The 13,229-nt window shown below is 44.8% G+C and overlaps 1 protein-coding gene across 2 annotated transcripts in view; it reads left to right on the forward strand.

The window, feature by feature from the left end:
- Window positions 1–13,229, forward strand: part of ARHGEF18 (Rho/Rac guanine nucleotide exchange factor 18) — a 51,084-nt gene that overhangs the window by 19,098 nt on the left and 18,757 nt on the right. Inside the window, exons 11-14 of one of the 2 annotated variants that reach the window (XM_054050237.1) lie at window positions 7,309–7,376; window positions 8,903–8,966; window positions 12,018–12,162; window positions 12,965–13,077. In XM_054050237.1, coding sequence (XP_053906212.1) covers window positions 7,309–7,376; window positions 8,903–8,966; window positions 12,018–12,162; window positions 12,965–13,077 — 390 coding nt within the window. The remainder of the gene's footprint in view (window positions 1–7,308; window positions 7,377–8,902; window positions 8,967–12,017; window positions 12,163–12,964; window positions 13,078–13,229) is intronic. The other variant, XM_054050235.1, reaches the window with a different exon arrangement.

Consider the following 13,229-nt stretch of genomic DNA (forward strand, 5'->3'; position numbering starts at 1 on the left):
GAGGAGGTGTAGACATGGTCTGGTGGTGGACTTAGCAGGGCTGGATGGTGGCTGGACTTGATGACCTTAAAGGTCTTTTCCAACCAAAATCATTCTGTGCCTCTGACCCTGTGTGACCTTGCCCTCTGCCAGGGGTGCTTGTATGCCCCTGAAGTGCTGGTGAAGGGTTTAGAGAGACCTCCTTGCTCTACAGCTACCTAAAAGGAGGTTGTAGCCAGGTGGATCTTGGTCCCTTCTCCCTGGTGGTGACAGGACAAGGGGAAATGGCTTCAAGATGCACCAGGGGAGATTCAGGCTGCATATTGGGAGGAATTTCTTTACCGAAAGGGTTGTCAAGCATTGGCAGAGGCTGCACAGGGAGGGTGTTGAGTCCCCATCCCTAAAGGGGTTTAAGAGATAAGTTGTACTTGGGAACATGGTCTGGTGGTATACTTAGCAGAATGGGATTGATGATTGGACTCAATGATCTTAAAGGTCTTTTCTAACTAAAACCATCCTGTGTTTCTGAATCTGTGTGACTCTGTCTTTGGCTGGGGGTGCCTGTGCCCTTCTGAGGGGCTGGTGAAGGGTTTAGAGCACAAGCCTTTAGGAGCAGGGGAGGGAGCTGGGGTTGTTTATTCTGGAAAAAGGGAGGCTGAGAGGAGAGTGTTGGTCTCCCTGGTGACGAGTGACAGGACAAGGGGAAATGGCTTCAAGATGCACCAGGGAAGATTTAGATTGGATATTAGGAGGAAAAGGGTTGTCAAGCATTGGCAGAGGCTGCCTGAGGAGGTGGTGGAGTCCCCATCCCTGGAGGGGTTTACAAGACAAACAGATGTCGCTCCTGGGGACGTGGTCTGGCGATGGACTTTGCAGAGCTGAATGATGGTTCGACTTCAAGATCTTGACGGTCTTTTCCAACCAAAACCATCCTGTGATTCTGATTCTGTGTGACCTTGCCCTCTGCCTTGTACGGGGCTGGTGAAGCATAAAATAGTTTGGGTGGAAGGGACCTTAAGGTACATCCAGTGCCACCCCTGCCATGGGCAGGGACACCTCCCACTGGATCAGGGGCTCCAAGGCCCATCCAACCTGGCCTGGAACCCCTCCAGGGATGGGGCAGCCACAGTTTCCCTGGGCAACCTGGGCCAGGGCCTCCCCAGTCTCAGAGTGAAGAAATTTCTCCTTCTGTCTACTCTAAATCTGCCCCTCTCCAGTTTATCCCCATTGCCCCTCATCCTGTCACCACAAGCCTTTGGGAACAGCCCCTCCTCAGCTTTCCTGGAGCCCCTTCAGGCACTGGAAGCTGCTCTAAGGTCTCCCAGAGCCTTCTCCTCCCCAGGCTGAACTCCCCCAGCCCTCAGGCTGCCCTGGGACGGGGAAGGCGCGGTGCCGCTCCCCCCTCCGCCGCGGGGCCGGGCCGGGTCCCCGCTGGGCTCTCCCCCTCCCCCTGCGCACGCGCACCCCGATCACTTCCGGGTCGCCGCGGCTGTTCCTGTTGCTGTGGCGGCGGCTCCGGGACCAGAGCGCGCCCGGGACTCCGGTAAGAGCCGGGGCTGGGCCGGCCCGAGGAGCTCTGGCTGCCCTCAGCCGAGCGGAGCCGCAGCAGCAGGGCCCGCAGGGTTTGCTGGCGGCCAGGGGTGGAATCCTTCACGGTGAGGGGGAGGCACCGGCCCAGGTTGCTCAGGGAAGTGGTGCCCCATCCCTGGAGGGGTTCAAGGCCAGGTTGGATGGGCCTTGGAGCCCCTGATCCCGTGGGAGGTGTCCCTGCCCATGGCAGGGGGTGGCACCGGATGGGCTTTGAGGTCCTTTCCAACTCAAACCATTCCATCATTCTATGATTAACCTGGAGGACCTACTGTTGCTTGTGAAAGTTCGCCCTTAATCTTTTAGGGGGTAAAGAAGGAGATAAAATATCACTGTGCGTATGAGCCTCAGCACCCTTGTCCTTGTGATCATCCTTGGGTGAAATCTTAGGGAGAAATATTCTCTTGTGAGGATGATGAGGCACCAGCTCAGGTTGCCCAGGGAAGCTGTGGCTGCCCCATCCCCGGAGGGGTTCCAGGCCAGGTTGATGGGGTTTGGAGTCCCTGATCCAGTGGGAAGTGTCCCTGCCCATGGCAGAAGGTGGAACTGCATGGGCTTTGAGGTCCCTTCCAACCCAAACCGTTCCATCATTCTATGATTAACCTGCGAGACGGGCTGTTGCTTGTGAAAGTCCACCCTCTATCTTTTAGTGGGTAAAGAAGGAGATAAAATATTGCTGTGTGCATGAGTGGGGCGAGCTGATGTGAAACTGGCTCCTTTTGTGCCAAAGCCTGAGCCTGAGCACCCTTGTCCTTGTGATCATCCTTAGGTGAGATCTTAGGGAGAAATGCTCTCTTGTGGGGGTGTGGAGGCCCTGGCTTATGTTGCCTAGAGAAGCCATGGCTGCCCCATCCCTGGAGGTGTCCAAGGCCAGGTTGGATGGGGCTTGGAGCCTCTAACCCAGTGAGAGCCCATGGAACTGAGTGTTCTTTGAGGTCTCTTTCAACCCAACCAATTCCATGCCTATGGTAATGAAATCCTGCACCTTGTCTTCTCACCCGCTTACGCATAGGACAGGTGCTGCGGCTGCTGCAGTGAGAGGACTCCAGAGTGTCCATAAACACACCTTGCATGTGTCAGGAAAAACGTGGTGAAAGCTTCTCAGTACCCACAGTTGTGGTGACTGACCCATTTTAAATATTCCACCGCTCTGGCGCGTTAGGGAGAGCAGCGGGAGATGATATCGGATTGTAGGCTTAGCTTGGCTATGCTGGAAAGAAAACCCTGGCAGAAGTGAGTGAGTTTTGGAGGAGGTAGGGGAGAAGCAGGGAGTGGTTCAAAAGTGAAAGAGTTTTCTGTGTGTTCTTGGTACTGTGTATGATTTTGCTGCTCTAATGAATAAGTGCAATTCCTGATTACTGTTTGAAGAGTGTGTGCTGTGGCTTTGTTTCTGTAGTACCTCTGTGCCTTCTGTGTGAAACCAAGAGAAGAAACAGCTGCCTGTCCCTTCTCACTCACCTCTTGAGAGAGTTTTGTAGGGGGCTTTTTAATTTTACAGTTACAAGGTTATAGTGAGTTTCTCTTTGGTACAGTAAAAAAACTAAGCTCATGAATAAGTCTCTCAGACAGGAGCCATCAGCCACTGTGTGTTGTAGTTCCACCTACTGTTTACCTACGAAATATTTTGAATACCTTTTGTGATTGTCATCGTTGCTGCAGTCCTGTAGCGTTCCTGTAGGATGGGGGAAGGGTTTGGTGTGGCAAGGATTGGAATGGTGCTCATCATTCTCTTTGGCTAATGTGCTAATTTTACTTTGCATTGTTTAAAAAAAAAGGAAACATCAGTTGTTCGTTTGTTCTGGTTTGGGTTTCTGTGTTTAAAGAAGACCCCCAAGGGCACCAGAAGTTGCATGACACCCCCCTCCGCCCCATCTATCTGATATTTTGACAATATAACCAGATACAGCGAGAAAGTAATTATAGGTTGTTTTTAGAGACAAAGAGGGGTCCTTTTACAGGGGAGATGAAACTTGATAGTTCAGTGTTGTTTATTGCTCTCACACATGTACTGTCTCTATTTCAGAATGTCAAGTATCTCAACACCCTGCACCCTTCCAGTTTTTTGTTTTCTGCCTCTACAAAATTAGGTAACTTAGCAAAACAAGTAAACACCGGTCACCAAAGCCACTAGGACAAAGTTAAATCTCTTCTGAGTTACTGCGGATACTTGACCTGGATTTACCCAGTACAGAAACTTCATGTTCCAGGGAATCCTCTCTCCTGAAGAGATTTATCACAAAGTCACTCTGCTTTTTCTGGAACACTGTTTGAAATGTTTCTTGGTCGTTGTGTTGTGTATCTTTATGTGTAAATTCAGATTTTATATTCTGCATTAATCATTCACATGCAAGTTGTTGAGAACTAAAGGTTTCGATTGTCAGACATGAATTACCTTGTATGGTGTATGGGCGAGTGAAGAGAGGAGGTATTCTCTTGGATTGCTGAAGCGTCAGACATTTGAAAACAGAAAAATGATTTATTTTGCAAGATATTTTGTCCACAGCTCTCTTCAGCTGGTTGGAATTAATAGGTGGTGAATATACTCTAGCATTACAACAGTGCTTGAATCCTTTTATCATTGGAATCTCTGCTAAAAGGTGTCCTTGTCTGAACTTTGCTGTTTTGAAGTTGTGGCTTTGTTTGGTTTTTTTTTTTGAAGTTGTGGCTTTGTTTTGTTTTGTTTTTATAAATCTGCTGTTTAAAATGCTAAAAAGCCACGTGCTGGAGAAAAAAAAAAATAAGGCAGGAGTTCAGTTTGTGACTAAACACAGCATTTCTGACTGTTAGTTGTAGTCGTTATTTTATTGGGCAGTGCTGTTCCAGACCAAAGGTCAGGGTCATGATAGTCATCATGTCTGGTGAGTCATAGAGTTGTCCTGGAATCCAATTCAGGAAGACATTTATAGGCCATTGCCAGTGTCTGGTCCAGTGGAAGGTATTGCAGCTGGGGGAGAGAGTGTGTTCACCTGCCCTTCCTCAGCCAGCTTCACTGTCCTCTTGCATACATGAATTACTGTTGGGCTTTTGGGCACTGTAATTTGTTGTCCGATAAAACACTGTTAAATCAGTTCTATGAGCCTTTGGGAAAGCATAAGGGAAGGTTTCTTTTATATCAGATATTAATTTAATTATCTTCAATTGTGAGTAGGAACATCTCTGATGCTTATGAGCCTCTTGGTCTTAAATATTTCTTGCTGGAGGAGACCCCTGTTTTGGTGAGTCTGTGAGCAAGCAGAACGCTTCTGCCCGCGCAGAATACTTCAGAGGTAATGGCAGTTCTGGAATAAGGAAATGTGAGAAGTGGGGCTCTGCAAACCTCAGGAAGTTCAAAGCTGAGCGCAAGGTCTTGCATGTGGGTCAGAGCAATCCCAAGCAGAACCACAGGCTGGATGGAGAGTGGATTGGGAACAGCCCTGAGGAAAAGCACTTGGGTGCTGGGGAATGAGAAGCTCAACGTGAGCCGGCAATGGGTGCTTGCAGCCCAGAAAGCCACCCATATCCTGGGCTGCATCCAAAGCAATGGCACCAGCAAGGCGAGGCAGGGAATTCTGCCGCTCCTTGCAACTTCTTGGAGTGGAGGCAGTTGAACTGCTGTTCTCGGCACGAGCCAGAGCTGCAGCCCTTCTGCACAGGTTATGTGGAAATAAAGTCCTTTGGGGAATCTGGTTTTCCCTGCCAAATTAATCTTCCTGCAGTTCCAGGGAGGGGGTGAGGAGGCTGAAGACAGGGAAGAGGAAGGGAAGAACAGAGCCTAGGTGACAGTCAGAAGAGCATTTAGTTCTGCCTCTCTGAGGAATACCTCCTGTGCTGCTCCGGTTTGAGAAGAGCTTGCCAGCATAACTGTCCATTTCATTTTTGTACCCTCCCAAATTCTCGATCCAAATAAAACCAAACACTACCAATTACTGAGCGTACATACAAAACCGCTTGTCTTTGTCAGTTTTGAGTTTAGCAGTGCTCCCATTTGGGGCTGACATCTGTGCTTTCTAAGGCTAGCTATGGTTTCTGTACACCCGTAACAACCCTTCGTGTGCATCTCGGCTTTTAAATACCAGTCTCTGTGTGCAGGTTTCTGTCACTTCATCACTGTTCTTCATCCCTCATTCTTCTCTCTGCTGTTTTCTTGCTCCCTGCCGTTCTCTCATACCCTGATATTCAGAGAGGCTGCCCAGAAGAATAAAAAATTCAAAGGAATCTTGTGTGCAGAAAGTGGAAGTCAAACTCACTAGTATCACTAGCTGTAATTGGAGCATGCTGTCTGCAGAAGGGTGTGGGATAGGAAAGCTGGAGCATGTTTTGTGAAATGAGGGATGCTTGTAGAACAGTCTGATTCTTCAAAACTCTCTCTGTTACCCGGGCAAAAATACTGCCACTTGGAAATCGTTAAGTTAATTGCATTTCAGATGGTCTCTTAGAGAATCGAGTCCTGGAATTCAACTGCAGTTCTCTGAGATTTCCCGTAGCATTTTCCTGCTTTCTGGTATGTTCTCTCTCAGCAGCACAGGAATCTCGCACGCGGCTCTATTTGCTATATCGGCTGGTGAAGTGAAAAAATGCATACTGAGAGCGAGATTGGTGGTTATCTGTAACGGAGCAAGTGCATGGGTTTAACATTGAAACGTGTTTTAAAGTTGATATCCCTCTTACAGTCAGCTTAGCAAGGTCACCGAGCTTTTGAAGTAGGATTTGTCCTACCAAACATTAATAGGGAAAGAATTACCAAGTTTTATCACTGAAGATATAGAAAAGTCGGGTTTTGTGGTTTATAGAGCATTTTGCTCCCATTCTCAGAGTTTTACTGTAATTATGGAAGTCGCTTCTGAGCAATTCCCTCTGTTAGCCAGGAGCCTGAGAGCAGACCACCAGCCTTGGCACCAGGCGTGGGCAGCAGTTCTGTTTGGATGAAGAGAGTTTAAATAGTTTTTTTTTTCCTGTGCTTTAAACATAAACAGGATATAGCATTACTTTTGCCAGGTTTGTTCTGTTTCTGTTTTAACAGGCATGCCTGAACTATATGGGAAGAAACAAATCCTGGTTCCTCTGCCAGGTTGCTGGTGTCCTTCCTGCCTCTGCTTTTGATGAAGGGTCTTATTTTATAGCTGTGCGAAAACACTGCACAAAATATGTGACACTACCGTTGTCATCCTGTTTTCTCAAGCAGTAGTTATTGCAAGGGAAAAAAAGAGATTGGTTTTTACCATGCTGTTGATGGGTTTATTTTTTGTGTGAGAGGGGACTGGCTGCTCCGGTTACTTTAGCTGGAAACGGTTCCTTTGTGAAGCTAGAAAAGTGGTGATGCTGTAGTGGTTCTGTGGCGTGGTTTGAACTTCGCTTTGCTGCAGTTACTTCAGCTCTTACCAGTGCTGTCTGCAGAAAGGCAACCATTCCTGTGGAGCCAAATAAATCACTGCCTTCTTGAACAGTGTCAATGTTGAACTGAGAGGCGTGGAAACGGCCTTTGCTGATATGAGGGCAGCGGTGCTCTGGTTGAGTGGCAGTGAGGCAGGATGCTGTTCTTGCAGCCAGTAGTGTCTCTTTGTGCTTGTGTGAATTGTATTGTTATAGAAAAGCTTGACCGTTTGGTGTAAATTCAAGAACAGGCCATGCACAATGAGAATGGTCACTGAAACACCTGAGCTTACTCTGCATCTCCTCCAAATTTAAGATCTTTTAGGTGTCACTCTTCCTTTCCCTGGGTGGGAATGACCAGAGTAATTGAAGACCTTTGTGTGTGTGTTTCAGACTGTGCAGTGAATGTCCATAAGAACTGCAGGAGTTTACTGGCTGAATGCAGCAGCAGCCGACCCAAGGTCAGTGTTAAAATCTGTTATTCTTTAATAACTGTGCTTGCCATAGTAAGTTTAATTTAGTGCCAGTGTTTAATTTACATCAGTACAGAATCTTGCCTTACATCTTCAGGACATCAAGTAGTTATTAACGTGTCATATAGTAATTGAAGTGAAATGGTTTATTGCTGTACTGGAAGTTCCTTACCATTGCTTGTGTCTGTCGGGACTGTAATGAACCCATATCAGAGTTCCTGACCCCATCACTTTTGGGGGAACATAATTGAATTACGTGGTACCTCGGTGTTTTATCCCACTGCATTTTAGTAGGTTGTGCCATCTCCAAGCTGATGGAAGAGTGTGAGGGCCGGAGAGGAGCTTGGTTGGAACAGTTGGATATTATTTATCAGTGGAGCAATGCAGCATAAGTGATTTCATTTTTGAACTGTAATGAACTTTATATCTTGCTAAGCTGTTCATTTTTTATCTGAGTCACTCTGGTGCTGTGAGGTCACAGGTTGGTTTCGGGTAGCTGTCTACCTGTCGGGTTTTTTTATCCTGGTATTGGTTTTGAAAATAATTTCCTCCTCCTTATAACTAATTACACTCGAGGGAGTTTTAGTTTATTTTAACCTGCCAGTGTTGAGGATATCAGAGACTGATAGCAGATTAGGGAGTGCCACCAGGGGGAAAAGAGAGAGCAGAGCAGCTCAAGCCTGGGCAATTAGAGTTGAGAGGAAGTGCTTTCAGCCATTGGTGATTTAGAATGTAACTCTTCTGAGGGCAGAAATGTTCTTATGGGGGTTTTGATATATAAACTTCTCAAGGCATTGTGCATTTTCCTTTTAAACTTAAACGTTCACTTGCTCAGACGCTTTCATTTCCACTCCCAGCCATGTCCCAAACTTTCTTGGTGGAATCAGCCCTTGCAGACCCCTCCTGAAGAGAGCAGAGAGGGAGCAGCAACACAAAATAATATGGGGAATGAAGTTGGAAATGAGATCCTCAAAGTGAAGCGAGACTCCCAAAGAGCTATTTGTTGCCGACTGTATTACTTATTTAATTTCTTTGCATCTTAGATTGTCTCTCAATAAATAGTAATGTCCTCATGTTGTAAGAACAAGAAAGTTGTACAGATTACCAGAGATGCAGTTTTAAAAGGAAGGTTTAAATTTTGGTTGAAACTGGCCGGTTAGTTTAGTTCACGTTGTAAACTAAATGGCAACAAAGTGTAGGTGAAAACTGTCTACATAAAGGGATTGCTTTCATTTAATTCATTATTTATGATCATAGTTTTAATTCAGCTGTAAGTTCATTTTTTATTCTGTTTCAGTCTGGTTTATTCTTGATGGGATTTTTATGCTGAATGTTCATGTCTATCTGCCATTCTTCTGGAATGTGAAAACATCAAAACTGTTGCTATGTCAAATCTTTTGTACTTTTGGTATACAGCTTCACTTACAGTTAGTGCTGTGTGGTGGGAAAAGGTAATTCATTTTGGACTGAAAGTTTGGTCTGTATGTGTAAGAATATTGTCTTTTTCCCTATAGCAGAAGGATTTGCAGCACAGACCTTCTGGATCTCCGCAGAGTTCGCCCCAGTGCATTTCCCCAGGTTTGTACTAAAGAATGATTTCTGTGCTCAAGGCTTATCTGTTTGATTGTATTTTTTCTTTAATATGTTTTAAAGGCCATACACAGTGTGTTATTGAAGGATAGAAAAGGTCTCTTTTAATAAGACGGCTGCATTTTTTTCTATTGGGAATGGCTTAGAGGCTCTGAGCAATCTCCTGTGTGTTTTTATCTCTCTGTCTTTTTATTTTTCTTGATACCTTCTTGCTGCGTAACCTCAAAATATCTTGGTGAAAAGGGATCAATAAGCCAGTTTTTCATTGATTGTCTATTCTCTGGCCTCTGAAAAGACTAGAACTGTGAACTTTGTTTTACATCAGATTTTCATAATTGTCTATTTAAAACTTGCCTGCAGCTGGTGGTTGCTAGAAATCTCTAAGAGAAGCTCGCGCTAATGGTCTGAACATAAATCTTTGTTGAAACAAAGTGGGAAAAGGGACCTGGGAGTTAAAAAAAAAAGGAGAAGAAATTGCAGCATAGGCTCTGAAGTAGTTTTTTTGCTACTGGAACAGACCATCATGGCCAGAGATATATAATTTAAATGGCATTTTAATTTGTAGATGTTACAAGGTCTGCATTAACAGAACAGGCTCTGTAGCTCTTGGGGAACTGCCCTTAACTAGAGCAGAATTCTTTTCTGCCTTGCAGTTGGTCCATTTGGTTGCTATGATGGCTTTAAGAATCATAGTCGACATCAGTGTCCATGTGTTCCTGTGTGTGTTTCATGTGTTTCTGTTTGGGATCATTTGACTCGCGTTGCAAGGCATACTTCTTGATGAAGCAATTTTTACCAACAGGCAGCGTGAAGGGAATAATTGGTCTAAGAAGATAAGTGGCTGCTTGCCTCACCAAGAATAGGTTTGTGCATTTAGGGAAAAGTGCAGAGTCTAAAATAGGAAACAGTAAGGAATAATGGAAATAAGGAAAGCTGGCTGTAGGGCTTGGCGTTGAAACAGCTCTGCGGTACACAGTCTGGTCTGGTGTGATAGGTTAGCAGCGATCGATACGGGCTCGCAGCAGTGTGCAGACAGTGCTAATTGAACTCAGAAAATGGCTTTTTGTTGGTGCAGACTTTTCTAGGCAGCAAGTATTTATTTTCCATAGTCAAAAGCATAAGCTGGAGGTTAAGGGGACAGCAAACAGCATGGGCATTGTATGTCTTTACCCAGAGTACAGCACTGCGGACTGCAATGCCCAGCAAAAAAAAGACAAAGATATCGTATTGATATAAAGAGAAATACATTTTATTAAGGTACAAACTGTGGCTGTGTCCCCCATCCCTCTCTCTGTGTTTTGCCTCTGGAGGTGTTTAGATTTGGCCTTCCATTGTGACACAGAACTCTTTGTTCTTGCCTTGTGGAGCACAGAAAGATAATTTGTTGGCTGATGATTTCAATGCTTCCCCAAATGAAATGGGAGGGCATTTATTATTAAGCTTTTGTTGAAATCTGCCTTCCAAATCTTGCTAATATCAGTCTCTTCTTTCGGCACAATGGGCTTTGGAGCTCATCACTTGGCGATGATGGAAGAAAGACTCAGTTTACCCAGTTTGTAGGCTGGGAATGCTCTGTGTGTGTAGCCAAACGATTTGAAAACCCAAACAGGTATTGGGAAAAGGTATTTCCAGCAGGAAAAGATACAGTGATATAATTACTATTAAATGGCATTCATTAAACCTTATCCACAGCCCCAATAGGATTCTAGTCAACTGTTTCAAGGAAGATGAAATGAGACACAAGCAGATGTAGAGTATGGGATATCAAGAAATGTGGAAAAACCTGTTTTATGAGGAGAAGAAACATGAGTACCTCCATTTAGCTGTGTTTGAGCCAGGCAGTCGAGGCACAGGCACACCGAGGAGCATGGACTGACAGAGGGGAACTTCTGGGGATGGGTAGGCGCTAGTGTTTTTACAAGAGAAGTTGTAAACTGGCAATGCATAAAGCTTGGCCAAGAACCGGAGCCCCATCTTGAACTGCTACAACAGCCCAGTCCTGAAGCAGCTTCCCAGCTCAGTACTGGAAGAGGCGTTTGGTCTGGATGCAAGGCAAAACTTCCTTGCAGTGGCAGAGTCCAGGGTTCAGGATCCACGAGGTCTCCTCTTCCACTCCTGTGTCCTTAAAAGCACTTTGAAAAAAGGGCAGTGCAGACCTTATCAGGGCTGACTTTTAAAGATTGCCTGGCTGATTCTTCATCTTCAACTCCCTTACAGCTCCTTTTTTAAAAGGATGTATTTTGTCTCCTGTTCCTTATCGTTCATTACAGACATTAGTGCTAAATAATTGTATCCATTTTTTATAAGTCTATTACAGGTTTTCATGTATTGTGTAATGGTGACTAAAATTTTAAATATCTTTCCAGTTCACAGGCTTTCTAGATTTAAAAAGCACTAAAAGCTGCAGTATTCAAATTAAATTTAGCTCTGGTACCTATTGGGCTCTGTGTGTGCCCGTGCAGTTATAAATCACTGTGTAGCAGTAAGCATTGCAAAGAACTTGTGGGGTTTATGTGATCTCAGATTTTTCTTGTTTGCCTTGAAATGTTCTGTGTTGCACGGGAGGGTGTGAATAATTGTGTGTAGGTTCGGGTGTTTTACTAAAGGAGAAGATACTTGCAATTTCCACACTAAATGGGCACAGTAGGGACCAATTTCCTGCACTTCAGACCTGCTGATTTAGCCAATACAGTAAGTTAAGTGGCAGCTTTACATTTCTAGAAGGATCACAGGTAGTATAAAAACAGTGCATCTCAGGGGCCACGTTACTGTGCCCGGTCTGAGGGCAGCCGGCAGCGAGCATGGGGAATACAAATTCAAAAAGCAGCGGCAGAGGCAATGCGATCCCAGCTCATCCCGAGCTGTCTTTTTGTGGTTCCTTTTCAAGAAAATGGAATGAGAATGTTTTTTTGGACAACGAGCTCCTGACATCCAGGATCCTGTCTGTTCTCCGTCCGCATTCAGAGAGAGGTTTGAGAGCAGGCGATCTGCAGTGTACGCCTCACTTTCTGAGCACCAATTCAATTTTTGCCTCTCTAGCCGCTTCTCTGAAGGAGCAGCCCCGAAGTCTTCTCCTGGGACCGGATGGCACCCCAGTACTGTCGCGGAATCTCGGTATGACTATCACCCAAAGAGGGAATTCTCAGTCTTCATTGAATACTGCGGGAGCTGTTAATAAATTTGGGTAAGTAAACGGCTTCTCCTCTCATTCACCAGCTTCTGCTGCTCCCCACCATGTGAAAAGCAAAACGATTACAGAACTAAATCAAGAACTCGCGTTAGTTTTCAAGCTCAGAAGGGATTTATTGAGCTTTTAATGCTGAAATTAATTTCCCTGAACAGAAAGCTAACTTTTGTTTTGTTTAAATTGCCTTGTCTTCAGTCTCTCTGTGCTGTGTTATGAAAGATATCATATGAAATAGGGCAATGTTTGAGTATCTCTGTTTATATATGGTTTTCATGGGTATATTTATCTTCAGACTTGTTGAATTTCAGTAATCTCTTCTGGGTTCAGTTACTCTAGTTCTGACTGACATATGAGACAGCAGTGTTTTAAATTGCAGGATACCTTGATTAAAATAGTAGACAAATTCAATGCTCTCTGCTATTTTAGGTAGCTCTTTACTACTTATGTGCCACAGTTATTCTCCCTTCTCAGTGAAGGTGCCCTTTTGTACTCTGAACTGGCTGGGGCTTGTCACCAGGTGAAGCCTTTATAAAATGTCATACCAGAACTCGTACTTGGTCGTGCTGCTCTAATTAAAGCTGTAGTACTTCAGTGACAGAGTTACTAAATTGATTTGACTGTTGAAAGTTTGGGTGCAATGGTAGCTTTTATATATTTATTTGAAGTTAATTGCACTATAGTTTAGGAAAGATGCTTGTTGAAGTAGTTGATTTTTTTTCTTTTCCTCCACCCCAGCAACTTAAAATAAAATGTTAATGTTCTGGTTTGATCCCTTGGTCTAATTTCTTTGGCCATTTAGACTAATTGCAGGAGACATGGATGAAGGGGATTCAGGCTTTATAAAATTTAAGCAGACTTCAGATGATGTTGTCTCGCTTGCACCTTCAACAGCAGACTCCATTTTTCTGGAAGGTATGGAATTTCTGTGCTTTTCAGGGTGTTTATGTAACTGCTTACTTGGTCTTAAAGCAGCACTGAAGTGGTTTGGCTCTTGTTAATGATGGCAATGAGGGGGTATGGTGGGAAACAATTTAATAATGATTGGAATTGTGTATGTCTTTGGT

Source organism: Cuculus canorus, chromosome 27 (assembly GCF_017976375.1).
Source record: "Cuculus canorus isolate bCucCan1 chromosome 27, bCucCan1.pri, whole genome shotgun sequence".
NCBI lineage: Eukaryota > Metazoa > Chordata > Aves > Cuculiformes > Cuculidae > Cuculus > Cuculus canorus.